At 39.4% G+C, this 17688-nt stretch overlaps 1 protein-coding gene across 1 annotated transcript in view; it reads left to right on the top strand.

The window, feature by feature from the left end:
* Nucleotides 1-9374: 9374 nt before the first annotated feature.
* The window catches only part of TTC39A (tetratricopeptide repeat domain 39A), a gene marked incomplete at its 3' end in the record, with an annotated part of 42116 nt that continues 33802 nt past the window's right edge, over nt 9375-17688 (top strand). Inside the window, exons 1-2 of the mRNA XM_082484413.1 lie at nt 9375-9454; nt 16958-17089. Of these exons, the coding sequence (XP_082340539.1) occupies nt 9390-9454; nt 16958-17089 (197 nt within the window). The 5' untranslated portion in view covers nt 9375-9389. The remainder of the gene's footprint in view (nt 9455-16957; nt 17090-17688) is intronic.

The following is a 17688-nucleotide window of genomic DNA, read 5'->3' as shown; positions in this document are numbered from 1 at the left end:
AATCTCAAATGCAAGTCAAATAGAATGCAATACTGAACTTGCATATAATTTTACTTTTCTTTCTCTTTGACTCCACCTAAAATTGTCATCCTGAGCTGATGAAATCTTCTCACTACGTTTGCATCAAAGTTTTGAATTTTGACCAATCCGTGTTTCCTATCAGAAAGGGAAAAAAATGCCAGAAAGATCCCAGACTGCTCTGATTCTGAGTTCTAAATCAGTGTTGCTTTTTTGTCTTTTTTTTTTTTATCCTTGGGTAGCTTACTTAGTTGTTTTTGCACTCTGAAATGGGGAGAATAATAACTGCTTCTTGAAGCTGTTGTGCTGAAGAATAACTCTTCAAAATGGCTTTAAACATTCTGAGTGCCAAGAAAACTTGCTACTAGTACTTTTTTTTCTAGTCTTGGGTATTGATTCAATAGGCAGGTTCAGGAGAGTTATAAAGGCTTATTGAAGTGCTATGCTTGAATTTTTATTTAATTGGAGAGAAAGTGGCATTGTTATTGGTCAAGGTACCATGAAGTGTGCTTTGCAGATGACTTCTGAAATATAACGTCAGTTTGTTGGAAGTGCTCAGGGAAACATATCCTGAAATTTCATGTAAAGCAAAGATTAAAGGCAAAGCAACGATCCCCTATTTGTTATAGTATTTTGTGTCACTCCTATATACTTTTTTATGAGACCCTAAAGTACTGTTCAGCAATGGAATTGAATCAAAAGCATGATTATTTTTTTTTAACTCGCAGTAAAACATATTACAAAGTAATTTCTTTTGAAAATGCCTTGCATAGATTTAATGAAAAAAGAACGAAACAAAATAAAACAAAACCAAACTAAGCAAATCCAATAACAAAATCAAGAAAAAATTCAGCTTAAATTAAAGTGCTCCAGGAAAATCCCTTCCATGTTTGGCACCACACTGAAGTCTCAAAGAAGTGAAGTGTAAGTCAGTGTAAAAAAGTATAAACCAGACTTTACAAAACACCGAAGAAAGATGCATAGGTAACTATTTTGTGGCCTACCAGTCGGTCTTTATTATTGCTAGATAATGCAGAATCCAACCAAAAGGCAAAACTGCATAACATCCCTCCCTAAATTCTCACAGAATTGTGTTTCGGAAATAATACAGACCTCTGCCCTGACCTTCCAGTCCTTACAAAAACAGATCTCACACATTTGTCTGGCTTCTTACCATGAGAATGTGGCAGACATGAGCTTGCGTTTTGCTTCATGCTTTTTTTGTTTGTTTGCTGGCTACATAAATGTGCTCCACACCGTTGCAAGGCAGTAGTCTGGTGCAGCTCATGTTGATTTCTGATTAGCTTTAATATGGACAGGATTAGACCTTTAAAAATCGAGAATAACTAGGTCAGAAGGGTAGGCTGACCAGAGGTGGTAAAACTGTGAGAAGTTAGAGGACTTGGAGAAAAGAGCAAATGAGTATTGTAAGGTTGTCTAAAGACCTTAAGACTCTTGAAAAACAAAGAGTCGTGATATGAATCACATCTGTCCTTCAAAGTGACAAAAACTGTAGAGCATTTGAATTGAAAAATAAGAGCTGTTTAAACTTGCTAAGTATCAATACAGACTGATTTATGATGAAAATTTACTCTTAATTGCAGTGATCCTGTAAATTTCTGTAATGATGGATATATTTGTTTTCTTTTAATTTTGACCCTGCGTGAGCTACTTCTTTGTACGTTCCAATAGGTTAGTGCAGTTCCAGGATACTTGCATTGATAATTTGTAATTTGCTAGACTATATTGTTTATATATTTTTTTTTTTCATTCTGTTTGATGCAGGCAGTGCTACTAACTGGGAAAAATCACCCACAATGGTGCATTTGGCCCTCTGTGAGCAGTCATGGCAATACAACACGGAAAGGGAACTGCAAAAATGACGCTAATACTTTTTATTTGTCCGAACAAACCTATCTTAATGAATTTATTGCGTTGTTTGCCCATTCAAATACAGGATGAGAACTGTGAATGTAATGCAACCTAGATCCTGCTTGGTGCAAACAGCGGTGAAACCAAGGGCAGAACACAAGTCTACTGACTCCCTGGACTTTGTTCTGCTCACTTGACTGCTTCGCCACATCCTTTTGTTTTGTCAGCCTTCACTGAAACAGACAGTCTGAAAGCCTGAGTATCTTTTTAACAAATGCCTTTGACATTGCTGAGCCATCAACAACTTGGTGGTTTGAGAGCTGAGTTAACCTCCAAAATAAACCGTGTCATACTCCATGGCCAACTTGAAATACTGACTAAGATCTGAATTCCAGAATTGCATCACTGTTGTGACTCTATGCATAATATTTGGAGAACATGAATACTGAAACCTTTCCAATTGCTTTGTTGTTATTTCTGCAGCACCGAGAAGTCTTAGTCACAGGCCAGAAACGTGTTCAAGAACACAAAAAGATAAACGCTGAGGTATTACTAGCTTGGCATATAGAACAGGAAAGGATACGGTAGAATTAATTTTCTTGCATTAACTTATTTGCTTTCGAATTATGAAGAAATTTCTGTATTGTCTGAAAACTGAATAGTACCAAATCGTTGTGGGAACTGCTTACTGGTATTCTCCTTTTCATGGTAATGAGAGCTGTTCACCCGAGATTATTTCTGATCTCATGTGGGTTTGGAAGTGTTTGCAAAAGAGGAAAAGGATTCTTCCCAAGTGATGTACTTTTTGTTTTCTTTGAATGCAGAGATTTTTTCAGGCTCAGACATTTGTAACAGTGTTGCTCAAAGCAGTCATCTATTTACAAAAGTAGTAGTCATTGATTTAGGAATGACCTGGCAAACTTGAAAAGGCTGAAGAAAGTAACCCCATGTGTATCCTGGTATCTCCTAATGTCTCTGATTATCCAGCGTTATGAGAACAGAAAGTGGTGTCATGGTGTGGTTTAACCCCAGCTAGCAACTAGGACCGGGCAGCCACTCGCTCACTCCCCCCAGTTGGGATGTGGGAGAGAAATGCAAGAGTAAAAGTGAGAAAACTTGTGGGTTGAGATAAAGATAGTTTAGATAAAGCAAAAGCCCCATGCACGAGCAAAGCAAAACAAGGAGTTCATTCACTGCTTCCCATGGGCAGGCAGGTGTTCAGCCATCTCCAAGAAAGCAGGGCTCCACCACGTGTAGTGGTTACTCAGCAAGGCAAATGGCGTCACTCCAAATGGCCTCCTTCTCCTTCTCCTTCTCCTTCTCCTTCTCCTTCTCCTTCTCCTTCTCCTTCTCCTTCTCCTTCTCCTTCTCCTTCTCCTTCTCCTTCTCCTTCTCCTTCTCCTTCTCCTTCTCCTTCTCCTTCTCCTTCTCCCAGTTTATACGCTGAGCGTGACGTCCTATGGTATGGAATATCCCTTTAGTCAGTTGGGGTCATCTGTCCCAGCTGTGTCTCCTCCCAGCTTCTTGTGCACCCTCGGTCTACTCATTGGTGGGGCGGTGTGAGGAGCAGAAAAGCCCTCGACTGCTTAGCAACAACTAAAAACACTGGTGTGCTATCAACACCATTCTCATCCAAAATCCAAAACGCAGCACTATAGCAGGTGCCAGCAAGAAACTCAACTGCATCCCAGCTGAAACAGTGACACATGGCAAGAATTTCTATATTCGGTGGTGATATTTTTGAAAACATGCAATCGCAAGGACACCCTGGTGTCAGTGACAGTGCTTACCACACGTGGTGGCCTGCATATCAGCAAGCCAGGTTGTGTTCATGTGTTGGAGGTGTCTTAGATGTTTTTTTTGTTAAGAACTGAAATGCAGACCTTTGAAATGTGCTTTGGGATGCTCCTCATATCTGTGAATGGTTGAAGTGTTAGCACTGACGAAGCTCGGGTAGCCGGAGTGGCACAGTGTTTGTAGGGAGTAGTATGGTTTTACTACTCCTTCATTTTTGGAAAAAATTAAGCTGCTTTGGGCATTCGAGACTAATCTCTTTTCGGTTCCATTTCATACTCTATAAATGAGTTGTTTAAGAATGTATAACTTTTTTTCTGACCATGTGGCTAGAAGTAACCCTCTCTAAATCTCTTTGTAAAGACAGAGAATATAATACTAATTGTTGTTTCTCTGTACTTACTGAGCTCTCCACCATTGTAGCAGTAAGGTGTGCTGCCAGTATATTCATTATTCATGCAGGTAGCTTGAAAGAACTGCAAACCCCAGTCCTTTCTACCAGTGATATGAGTGTTTGTACTGCCTTTTAATAGCATGATTAGCATTATCATGTAAAAATTGAAACCGTATGTCACACACAGAGCCCCTGGTAGAAAGGGAGTAAAGAGGGCCAAAACACTATATTGTCCAAATTGTTAAATAAAAAATCAAGAGCAAATACTTCAAAATTACTTAAGGGGAAACTTTTGAGCCGAAATTGTAACCCTTCAGATGAACAGCTATGTTCTCCTTGCCTTCCATGTAGTAAGGCTGGGTGCCGAACAGTTTCTGTTGTGTTGCAGGAGAAATGTTTCGGTGGGACAGCCGGAGCAGAAGTCATCTGTGTGGTATAGGTAGAATTATTGCAGCAATCAAGCCAGAACCCAGGTTGGTATTCACTAGAGTAGCTTTGTTGATATTCCTGAATAAGATGAAAGCAGTCACCATTAAGCCCAGTTGCACTAGTGCTATGCAAGCCCCTGAGACAGGAGGTCCCTAGTATGGTTACAGAGATTTTGCTGTGAAATTTCTTTGGGATAGGAATATAATCAGGTTTAGCTCAGTTTGCATTTTATTCTCTTCCTTCAAATGAATTTACCTGTGCACATTACCTCAGCTGATTTATGCAGATAATGTAGATTTGGCAGAGAAATGCATCCATATTTTAGGATATGAATGATTTAGCTTACTTTCAGTGTTTCACAATACTGAAGGAGCTTTTGCATTACTATTAAAAGTGTTATAAAGGCACAAACTTCAGACTTACTGTTTTTTTGCAAAGTTCTGATAAGTACTGAGATAAAATGAATCAGTAGTTCAGCATTTTGCAGAATACAAGGTTCGAGATCCTGTTTATTAATGAAATCCATAAAACCAATGACAAATAGTAAAGCATGTGTGCTGCAAACTTATAGTAAGAAACCACTCTGTATCATGCACACAGTGAAATAAAATTTATCCAGAAATATGGTAATTCCCATGCTCAAAAAAGCCGCCTTTGACCATGGAAAACATCATGATTCTTTATTTTTGAAAGTGCTTTACTTTTCAGTAATATTGAGATATTTCATTTTGCTTAGTTCTACTTATTTATTTTGTTTGATATTGCTGTTGGCATAAAAAGGATTTGAAGTTTAAGTAAAAAGGGCATTGCCTAGGATGTCCTTAGTAATTGCACTTCCGACTTGAGACAATGGGGATGCAGTGGAGAAAGGAGATCAGGTCTTACCTTAAGTCAGAGGACACACTGTAATTATGATTTGTGAAGCACCCGCCATCATGGTTCCCAGGACAGAGAACGATGATTTCATAAATAATAAAACCACAATGAGAACCATATGACTATCCTTGCAAGACCTGCTGCTAAAAAGCAAAAAAGGAAGGAAGCTTCTAAAACCACGGGGGAAATGGCCTAAATCTGGAAGTGTTTCAGATCTTGATTTTTTTATATATATATTTGGGGGTTTCTAGTTAAAAGAAAACATTGATGTATGTCAGGGAAGAGAGGTTGCATGCTGAAGGTTGTCTGAGCCTGTAACTGTTACCAGAGAAGTGATACCCAAATAAAAACCTGCCAACTCAAGTCTTGAAGAACTTGGCAGAAACAGACAGAGCCTTCACCATACGGTACTTTAAAGACCATTTGGAGAAATACAGTATCAGTTAGAAATTGTATAAACAACTAGTGAAAACGATGAATAATCTTTCAGAGTAGTTCATGATCCTGCCATGGAAGCACTCCAGTTAATTTTAAGTTGTAAGCAGTAGTTATTCCCAACTGGGGGGGGGGGGGGGCGGACGGGACGGGGACGGGACGGGACTGGGGACACCCCAGTAATGTCTTTTATCTCCTGCTGTGGTGCAGGTTCATAGTGCTGTTACAAACATGTAATGGAGTCATTAATGACAGCCTGTGGATCTATTACAATCATTTTTATACCAAATGCAGCACAAGCTTTTCCTGTACAGGATGTCATAAAACCAGCAAGAGATTTAATCAGGTATGCTAATGCCTTCGGAGTACCTTCCTGAAATTATCCTTCATTTGTCTATGGGTTTTGGGTCTTCCTTCAGCAGCTGATGTCTTCGGTATTAGTACTGCTTTGTGTAATCAAACAAATAAGACCATATATAGGAGAAAAGAAATGTATCATTTTTAACATTAGATGCTCTTGGAGAAACTAAGATAATTAAATGATAGCTGACCAACTTCTACAGTCCAGCTGTGACAATGAGAGAGATGACTGTTCTTGCTCTGGTAGCTGCCCTTCTTACGTACAGGACCAGTGCTGCTGATGTGCCAGCAAAGCAATTTGGGAGCATACACCATTTTATTTTGGGCAAAATCAGCCAAATGAGCTAACTCCACTGATTAATTTATTTATGCCAAACCATGTCATTTTGCATGGCATTAAAGAGAGATTTTTACAAAGAACGTGTAAAGTCTTGCTACCTCCCAAATTTATAGGAGCCAGCAATAAGCAGCAGTTTGGCTGGTGGATCGAAGCTTGTTTTGCGGAGAATCCTTGCTGGGGAGATGTCCTTTCTCGTCTCTTTTGCCTGTCTGCTTCTCACATTTGCAGCAATTAATGCCTCAGTTCTCCGGCGTATCAGCTGGCCTCATTTGGCTCTCCATTCTGGTTCACAGGTTTCCAATGTGGTCCACTGCCGCACACAGTAACTTTTGTTGTTTCAGAGCTCTAATTACAGGGGTATTTGACTTCTGCCTAGTTTGTACTGAGTGAATTGATGCTGCCACTGATGTCAGGCAGGTCTGTAGATCAAAGACGTGCTGGCAGCTGCCAGCACCTTCTACATTAGTAGTAAGTATCCAGTGATACATGAACTTCATGTGTCATGGACTGGCTTCCAAATTGCTCATTTGTAGTATGTTGTGAGTGAACTAGCGATGCTCGTAATTCTCATCGTATCATCCATAATGACCAATGGGAGAGTCGGGTATCGCAGGCAGGCAGGCGCTGCCCTGCCCTGCGCTCGCAGCGTGACTGTCACTCAGAGCTGGTTAAGTAGCACCGAGTGCTGCTGCCGCTGGATGTTCGTGCCTCGATGCTGAGTGGGCATACAAATGACTATGTCAGAAAACACAAGAGATTTAGCAGAAAGGTAAGTAGCAGTGCCCAGCATTTTCCATTTGGCTTAGAGGCAGTTCTGATTATGCTGTTGAAAACAGGAGAGAATCTGCAGCCCACTGAAGCATGACTAATCAGTTTGCTAAAATGCTTAGCACTCTCTGGTTTAAAGTATTTCTTCCCTCTTGTTAACAGCAACAAATTATGGTTTGTGGTATTTATGTAAGGTGTTCAAGTCTTAAGCCCTTTACTTGGGAACTACATCAAATGTCAGGTTTCCTTGGAGCATGAAGGAAGTGTGCAACTTGTATTTCTGCTGGGGGTGGCACTGTGTTACTAGTTCTTATTCCAGAAAAGATGCCAGGTAATTAATATATCTTATTTGTGCTTTGAGCTTCAACAGTGTTTTTTTCTTTGTCATCGTTCTGTTTCAAAGGAATATTTTGAAAAGGTTTATTTGTATTGAATGGGGTAATTCTCCTGCATGACAAGAAACAGGCAAACAAAAAACCCAGGTAAAATGTTGCTAGTCTAAATATTCTAAACCAGATGAGAATATGTGTTATGTATTGTTAAATACGCTGTTTGGTTCAGGGACACAGGTTTAAAAAAGGTGGGTAAGAACTGTAATACATGTAAACAATAATTGGCAAAGTTTTAATTATAAAAGTAAGTAAGGCTCAGAATAGTTAGGCAGACTTGATACTGCATATTGTATGAGATGGATGGCAAGACTTGGTTAATAAATGCTTGCAAAGCACTTGGAGATTCTCTTCGGAGCAGGATTTGCAGTGTATCTGAAGTGTGATGACAACAGCCACTATGAACAGTGTCATATAATGTTTCTCTCAAATTTATAATCCTGTTTTTCATATGTATAATTATGCTCTTTTTTGCTTTGCAGTCATTATTCTAAAACCAAAAACAAGCCACTGCTGCAGTCAGTGGTTATTACTGATTCTGTCTGTTTGTTCTGTGCTACCCTGTCTTTTCCTTGCGATGATACCAGGACTTTGCTTTCTGTTTTTCCTTTCAGCAGGCTGATTTGTGCCATTTTTTAAGGAAATAAACACTTAAAACATAGTTTCTAAGTCACAAGACAAATCACATCAGTTCGAGCTGTTCGGAGTCAGGAACATGTTGAGGATTTGTTTGTATTTTGTTGGGGGAGCTTTTTTTGTACAGACTTGCATACAACGTATTAGTGCAGTATAGTTCTTTGATCATTAGATGCAGATGTTTCAACTGTCCTAACATTGGCCAGGTGACCTTAATTTTGTTAGTGCAAGGCCTTACTGTTTCTTCTGTGTATTTTTTTTGTCCAGCAGTTCTGATGGTGATGAACTTGGGCCAAACTTATTCAGCTGGTCTGTATTATTCTGTTGCCAGTAACCCAAAGACCAGCTGAGAACCCTTGTGACAGGTCAGGCTGACATCCGAATGTTGTAAAGGAGAAAAGTACAGCCAGACTAAGCCACTGAGATAAATTTCTGACTTCAAGGTGCCGCAGCAGTTTTTTCGTTTGAGTGCAGTGGCACTTCTTAGGGACAGTGATGTTCCCAGAAGCAAGCATGAAATTTCAACCCACCTGCAAGTCTATAGTGATCTACTGAACATGAGCTGAAGTAAAGCAGATGTTCCAGCAGCAGTCGATATAATAATCTGATGCGGTTTGACAATGTCTCATCCTTAAAGTGGCAACATGATTGTAACGTCACTAGCCTGTAGTCTCTGTCAGCCTTATACACAGTCGGATATGCGTTGTCACCCAGTGCTTCTGTGTTGCTGATACCGGACCTGATCAAATTGCTGCAGTCCCACGTGGTAACTTCTGCATGTCCAGGTTCTTATTTACAGTACATGCAGTTTATCTTATTTTTCAGAAAGTGCAAAATTTGCTTTCCCCATGTCACGTAGTAAGGGCATAGTTTAAAAAAACAAAACAACCCCAAACATAATGGAAGACACTTTCATTTTTTGCAGTCACTAGAAATGGAATAGCAGATTGTACATGGGAGTAAGGCTGGAACTGTAGCAGTAATGCACCGGTAGAAAGAGAACAGATGTGCTGAGTTTATTGTCTCTTCTTCTGGCAGGTTACCTACATCAGACCTCAACGTGGCATTGCATGAGTGTATGGCAGCTCTGGATTTATTTCTTAACAACAAGTTCTCGGATGCTTTGGCATCTTTACAAGCAAAGTAAGTTGATTACTTTTACTAGTTTTCCTCTAATTATTTTTCTTTGCTTCACCATCTCTCAGGAGAATTGACTAGACAGCTAGTTCTCTGTTGATAGTTCATAAGACTGTATGGTGTTGGTTCAGAATGGGGTAGTAAGTTAATGTGTTACGTTTGGGGGAAGACAGACTAAATGCTTTACACTTGGGTGAGTAAATAACAAGACTGACAAGGTAACTACAAAAAGTACAGAATTGTTGTCCAAAGAAGTAACCCCTAGCTGTAGTACAGTATGTGAGATTCTTGCTCCTGAAAGAATAAAAATCATCTTCTGTCACTCCCCCCCCGCCCTTCCTGTATTTTTCTGCATACTGTTGAGAATTTATAGTTTTGGGTCTAAATGAGCAACTGACCATGAATTTCCAGGTTTGGGACACATTACTTTAGGTATGAATTCTTTTTTTGTTTGGTTGGTTTTTAATAACCACTCGCAGAAACTTTCTCACAGCTTATTTTGCGATTCAGCGTTGTGGTCATGCACTCTGTTTCCTAATTACATTGCAGCCCTGCATGTAATGAGTGGCCCAGCTGCAAGCAGTGAGGTCATAAAATAGCTCCTAAAAATTGTTGCGTTTTTACATGTCTGTGATTTTTCATACCCTGTCCTGAAGTTACCTGAGCTCTTGACTTGTTGAAGTCTGTGGTAAATTTGCATTTTTTCCCCCAGTACGCTCCATTTATTTTTGAGCCATCAGCAAGTTACATCATGCCTTCTTTCCGGCCACTGGAATATGAAACAAATAAAATTCGTAGGTAATGCTGTACTGTGTGTTTGATATGCATCAGGGGTAACTACAGTGAATACTACATATCTGCTTTGCTGAGGTATCAGCCTCAGTCTTTGATGCCAGAATCTGTAGCTTAACCATGTAAGTACACTCTGTGAAAGACATTCATGATAAATTGTAGGCTCAGATGTATTAATAATACTGGTTTTATTCACAGCAGTGTTGTTTTGTGGTTATATATCATCAGAAGACATCATAAAAATGATAAGAAGAATAACTGTGTCTTCATTAAATTCTGACAGTAAAGCCCCTGTGCCCATCTGGAAATGCTTACTCAGTGCTTAGCATAAAATAAGGAGATATTTTATTGAGGGGGGTTTCCAAAACACTGCAAAAGCTAGTGAGACTGTGGAGTGTTTTTTTCTGTACAGCCATTTTTCTTCTGTTGCATATGGTTTTAATTCAGCTTTTGTTGGGCCCTGCAGAATATATTTAATGAGGTGATACTCTGTTTTTGTACCTGACTATATTCCACACTGCAAAACCATTTTGAAACTGATTTTTCATGTTAGCCTGTTGTTATGACGAGGACCTTATTCCTGTTGCCTTTGGCAGTGAGGGAAATACAGACTTATGATCTTTGTGAGAGTATAATGCAGCAACAGGATGCTAAATTTCCCCACAGATGATATCCATTATGGACACACTCCATCTCTTTAGGGAATGACAAGAGCTGTAGAGTGGGCACATATGGTAATACTGAGTATTTTCTTTAGGAGTCACCAGTTCCTCACTGTTCCCTTTTAGCGTGCCGAGACTTGGTTTTCACAGTCCATAAACATACTATCTTTGTTTAAAGAAATACTTTTCAGTTTTTACATGTTTGTGAAGAATTTCATATCATAGATTTTGCAGCTTTACCACTTATGTTGCAGGACATACTCTGCTCTGTATTACATTATTGCAGATTCACTAAATAACTCACATTTGGCTTCCACAATAAGTGTATTTTCAACTGATTTGTACCATGTGTGACTGAGAGCAGATTTGGCAATGTATGAGAGTTAAAATCTGAAGAGCTTTCCTAGCAGCTTAAAAATAAATATCTGAGGATGGTGTCTAGACTCGTGTTGAGGCAAAGCTCTTTTTTTCCTGTTAGAAAAGCAAATCCATCATAAAGGAGACAACTAATTTCATAAAAAAATGCATTTGGCGTTTTTGCTTCATGCCACATAACTTTTCTTTTTTCCTCATCTACCTTTTTGGTTTTAGAGTCAGTTTTCTTTATTTTCATTAACAATCATTGTACAGTAGTAGGTTCCAATTATCTTGTGGTTTCTGCATTAAGTTTAATTAAATTAATCTTTTATATGGAGTATTCACATTAAGTCTAAGAACTCTTAAGAAATTCCTTAAATTCAGTCACCAACCACAGCAGTGATTTTCAATATGTAACCTGTTAACTGTGACAATGAGTAACGCTGAAACTGTGTAGTCACTGGAGCAGGGAAAAAAAAAATCTCATCTTCCTCCTCTACCCCAAGATACAGACAGTAAATCGATTAAAAGCTGAGTAGATTTTAGCCCTCATGTAATTGCAGACAGATAATCATAAATTAAAGAGTTGATTCTGGTGAGATGTCCCCTTCCCTTCCCCAAGACAAATGTTTGATTTTTTAATAATTATTCTGAAGGAAAGCATGACATAATCACCTGATAATTTGCTGATGTCAAATTGGGAGAATGGTAAATAATAAATTCATGATCATTGGATGAGCTGCAACACATCTGTGTTGCTGCTCGCAGTATTGTAAGAATGATTCGTTCTGGGCAGCTGACTTTATGCTGCAAATAGTCTCCAAAAAGCATTTGGTGTTGTTTGCTGTAATGTTAATTCCAGAATGGCTGTGTTTAAAGGTAAGTGCAATCCTTTGATGTGGGAGTATCTCAGGTAGGTGTGAGAAATTGTGTTGCTGCTCTGCTAGTTACTTGTAAAACTCTTATTGGAATAGTGTACTTCTGTGGTACCTATTTACTATCCCTGGAATTTTTACTATAAGCCCAACTTACAATATTAAATGTTATCTTGTGTATTCTGTTGTATAAAAAGTTTAAAGAGGTTACTAAGGAATGGAAGCCTTTTGTAATGGCTGTCTTCATGGTGTGGTGAAATGTTCTTGCCCTCGTAGAGCAAAAGTGAATGTGAGGCTCTTCATTGGGGTGGGGGAGATTTCTCTGGAACTGATCTGACAAAGAAGGTATGTGACTGTTAAACTGAGTGAGGTGGAAAAGTAAGGGCAAGCACATGGAGGTAGAGTGAAGCTCTAGACAGTGGGTAAAGATGGTGTACAGGTCTGCAGAAAGCTCGAGTTAGCTATTTATTGTAAAGAGTGTCAAGAACATGAAGATGGTCATTATTTCTAGGGGGGTTTTATCTTTTTATGTCTGGAGTCCAAAAAACAACAACTTTTATAGTCTTTGTAAATAAATAAATTGCTGCCAAAACCTCAATTAATTGTTGGTTTCACCTCCTAGCTGAAAGAACTTACTGGATTCCGAATTCTGGAGAATGGCTTAGATCAAAAAGGGTCAGGACTACTCATGTTGAATTGCAGATTTTTGGCTTAGACCAGACTTAGACCATTCCAGTGGCTTATGGTAACTAGGGAAGCGGGCTGGTGGTTGATTAGAATGGTCCTTTCTAGTTGTAAACTTAATGCTAGTGGGGAGTTTTCATAGGAAGCGGGTTCTTATTGGAAAATGTCCATTCATCAAAACAGAGACTTTCTATGGAAGCCCATGCAGTAGGTCTAGTGGGTTGTTTGGACATTGGGTGGAACTTCTGATCAAAGATGAGGAAAGCCTTCAGGCCTCGTGTGACCACATTCTCCTCATGCAGTTTCAGTTTGGGGCTTGATCTCTTACTCTTGGGTACACCTGGATGAACGGACTGTTGGCTGGTCTGTGGAGGGTTTTTTTCACTCTGTCCTGTTGGATTTGTTTCACTTTTTACAAGCATCTTGATACTAAATCAAGGCATGAACTTGAACCTGGTGTTTCTGTAACCTGGTGATGCATGTCCTGCCTGCTGGATTACTGTAAAAGGATCCACAAAATTATTTTGGGCACTGTGTTTTTCCCAAAAAATGCTAGCCCCTGGGTTAATTCTGAGGTCAAGCCAAGCTTTTTGATTTTCATACTTAAGCTGGAGGGGAGAGCTGTCACTGTCCTCATTTAGGTACTTGTTGTCAAGCAGGAATAAAAGTGTTCTCCAACAGCTCTCAAGAAAGAGCAGTGCTACAAGATGATAATGATTGCACCGTAGTTGGAGAACAGGCATGTGGCATAACTCCATAAGTGCCTAAAGATATTACTTATAATCCTCTTATTCAGCCATGTGATACCAACTACTGGGATAAGTCATTAATCAGAATATTAGTTGTATTTATGTCATAAAGTCTTGTTAACTCCAACAATGTCCTGGGGTAAGTGCTGCTGAGGAATCAAAAGAAGAAAAAAAAAAAAAAGCTATCAAGTTTCATTCTGTATCCATCCATATAAAATGCAGGCCTTAAAACTTCTGACAATACGCCAGCGTGTAACTGGCAACTTTAATTATACAGTTAGTATAAATAGTATAGATAACTGTTACATTTGGTTGCATTTCTACTTGCCTCCCAGACCCTGGAAAAAAAAAAGTCAATTTGAGTGTTGATAAATACCAGTTGACTAATGATAAACATTAATTATTATCTCCTTTAAAATACTAAAAGCAAAATTGATGAAACCATTGATTAGGGAAGGAGTGATTTTGCATCAGAAGCAAATTGCTGGAGAGGGAAATCCTGTGTATATGTGAAAAGTATCAATTTTCCTTTTAGTGCAGTGAATTTAATATTTATCTGCTTTGATTTTGAGAGCAAACTTCTAAAATTTTGGAAGAGTACTATTTTAGTACCTTCCTTGTGGTTTGAATTTGAACCTATGTTAAGGTTTTATTTTAATAAATATGAGATGAAGTGTGTTCCTCTGTGCCCGCTGAGGCTGATGAGTAATCAAATGAACAGGAACACTTCATCAGGCTGGCATTTTGTAGTATGTTTGGTTTTTTTCTACTTCACATTATCAGTCTACTGAAAGAATCATGATGCAAGAGGCCAAGACAGAGCTGTCCTGACTCCACTGGATTTTAAACTAATTTCTTCATTTTCTCTCTGTTCTCCTTACTCATGGTGGAGATGAGATGAATGTTAGCCTAGTATGGGCTCCTAGTGCTTATGGCAGTAGGTGATTTCCCCAAATGGCTTTTCTACTAGATTGGTTTAGGTGTTGGTTAACAGCTTGTTAGGTAACCTGTGGACATGGTGAAGGCAACTAGGAAGTAAGTACAGCCACAAAACACAAACCGCAGTGGGGTACACTGCAAATTTCTTCAATACAGCCACCCTGCTCTGTATGTGTGCCATATTAGAAAAAGTAGCCCTTCATTATCATTATGAAGATTGGCAAGGGAAGCACTATGTATCTGTGTAATGCTGTCTCTGCCAGCACTAGGTATTGCTTTAACCCCTGGATCTCAAAAAATATATGTGCAAAGAAAGTCAGGATTGTATAATCATTTGGATTTTTCTTTGGTGATTTTATGGCATGATGTCATTGAGAGGGGGTTACTTTAGGTGAAGACAAGGTTATATTTTGGCTCTGGAAAACACTAACCAAACATCAGGGACTCCTGAGGATACTTAGGGTGTTTTACTCCACCAAGCAAAAGAATGAACACATAATAATGTATGAATTCTTAGAAACCTTAAAGGGGTCCAGATCACCACAGAGAGTCGTTAGATAACTGATTAATGTGGGATTGTCTTAAGTTATCCTTAAATTTATCTTTCAATTCAATCCAGATATCAAAACCTGGGGAGGCAAGTGTATTCTGAAGGGTGAAATTAAATGGATTGAGGTGTCTTTAAAGTTTGGCTTTTGCTGTTAGACAAAACTAATGAATCTGCATGCTTGAGGTTGGAAGGGACTACTGGAGGCCACCTGCTCAAGCAGGGCCATCTAGATCCAGTTGACCAGGCCTGTGTCCAGATGGCTTTTGAATATCCCCAAGGATGGAGACTACAAGCTCTCTGGGCAACCTGTGCCAGTGCTTGGTCACTCTCACGGTTGAAAAGTGTTTTCTGATGTTCAGACAAAGCCTCCAGTGTTTTAATCTGCATCCCGTTGCCTCTGCTCCTGTCATGATGCACCATGGAAAAGAGCCTGGCTCCATCCTCTTGGCACCCTCCCTTCAGGTATATCTGTATGTTATAAGATCCCACTGAGCCGTCTCTTCTCCAGGCAGAACAGTCTCAGCTGTTTCAGCCTTTCCTCATAGGAGAGATGCTCCAGCCCCTTCATCATCATCATGGCCCTTCACTGGACTTTCTTGAGTATGTCCACATCTCTCTTGTACTGAGGAGCCCAGAACTGGACAGTACTTCAGGTGTGGCCTCAACAGCGCTGAGCAGATGGGCAGGATCACCTTGCTCGACCTACTGGCAGCAACACTCCTCTTAATGCAGCCCATTGGCCCTCTTTGCAGCAAGGGCACATTGCTGGCACACCGCTTTCTCCTTGAAAAGGAAAATGAAGTGGTTCGTTTTGAGAAACAAACACCTGAAGTACACGTATGTAGGTGTAGGTGTGCTGAGGGTGGAGATTTTGTCGGAAGGATATCCTTGTTTGACAAGTATTTTTTAATATTCCCTGCCATATAGAACTATCTGATTCATTCTAAAAGTGTAAACAATTGAAATAGCAATTGTTGCTCTTCAGCAGTATTTGTCTAAGTCGTGCTATTTGTCAGGAGTGGATTAGCAAGGTCTACAGAGAGTTTCTGTGGCAGGAATTCATCTGAGCTTTCCCTTCAATGTATTTCCCAAGTTGTCTTTATTGGACTTCTAGGCCTGAAGATATTTTGATTCATTTGCAAAGGGTTAGAACACATATGGGTACAGGCTGAATGCCGTAAACATGTGCAATATATAAACTTTTCTTCCGCCAGAGGAAAGGTGCTGGCAATGGCTGCAGGTAGGAGTTAATTCTTTTCCTTGCACTAATGCCAGAGTTTTTGGCTTTCTGAAAAAGAGGCACCATCTGAAATCCCACAGGAGAATATTTAAGTTGAACAAATTGGGGTGGAAGGTTGGCAGAAAGGAGGGGAGGAAAAAGCTGTAATGTTTGGCGTAGACTGGAATGCTTCTGGTGGGAAGATCTGTTTGAAGTAGATTCTACTTTGGCCATGGTTATAGTATTGTATTACTTATCTCCTTGAGTCTCTTCTGAGTAACTGTCCCAAAATAGAAGAATAGTATCTGGATTTCTGTCATGTGTTACAGTATTCATTAGATACTCCATTAAAAAACCCCATGATTCTATCATCCCTGAATGGTTAGCCACATGGTTAATTCCTGTGCTTTATGTGTGTTAAATACTTATCATTGGCTCAGAATTGCAACATTTTAGCACAGTTATTGAAACTGGAGCTGTCGACATAATTTCCTGTACAAATCTCAATCTAATAGTGTTTCTCAATTATTTTGCATGTCCTTGTGTCCATGTGTTTGATTTCTAGTTCATTTAGACCTTGTTCCCATCACACTGGTATGTTTCTGGAATTGGATTTGTATTTGTTTTTTAAAAGTAATAATATAATCAAGTCAGCTGTGCTTTACATCTTGTATTCTTTCAGAACTAAAGATAGTATGTATCATGCACTGACTTACGCCACCATATTGGAAATGCAAGCTATGATGACATTTGATCCTCAGGACATACTGAATGCAGGAAACACAATGAAGGAAGCTCAAGCCATCTGTCAAAAGTAAGTGTGGATCGATTCAGTCAATAAATAGTCCCATCATAGGAAAGTTTTGAAAGACATACAGGTTAAAAAAGGAATGTCACTTCGTAGAAATCATAGGAAAACTGAAATTGGAAAGGACATCAGGAGGTCATCTAGTCCAGCGTCCTGCTCAAAGGAGGGTCAGTTGTGAGGTGACACCACGTAACTTAGGGTTTTCAGCAGCCTAGTCTTAAAAACTTCAGTTTACTTCAATATCTGATTTTTCTTGTCAATTAGATTTTTATCCTGTCTGTACCCCCAGTTCTGCAGTGTCTGGAAGTTAGTTACCATTTATGGACATGGCAGAATCTTCCCATTTGTTGATAGTTGTACTGTAGCTAGCTGTCTTTGAGTCAACTGTGCTCCCAGTTCTGTACACACACACAAAATAAATCAAAAAGCCCCCTTATCCCCTTCCTTCATCAAGACAAATTTCCGCACATGAAAGGCAATAGATGGATCCCAGGAGGACCATGTTGACTAACTTCTTTATGGTATATGCTGAAGTTTGTATATGTGGTAGGATGACAGAGGGTTGTTGAGCACTAGAGGTATGCTAGTGACTGGGTATATGGACT

Source organism: Vanellus vanellus, assembly GCF_965231255.1.
Source record: "Vanellus vanellus genome assembly, chromosome: 5".
NCBI lineage: Eukaryota > Metazoa > Chordata > Aves > Charadriiformes > Charadriidae > Vanellus > Vanellus vanellus.
The sequence above is the reverse complement of the archived record's forward strand: the minus strand, read 5'-3'. Positions and strand labels throughout refer to the sequence as shown.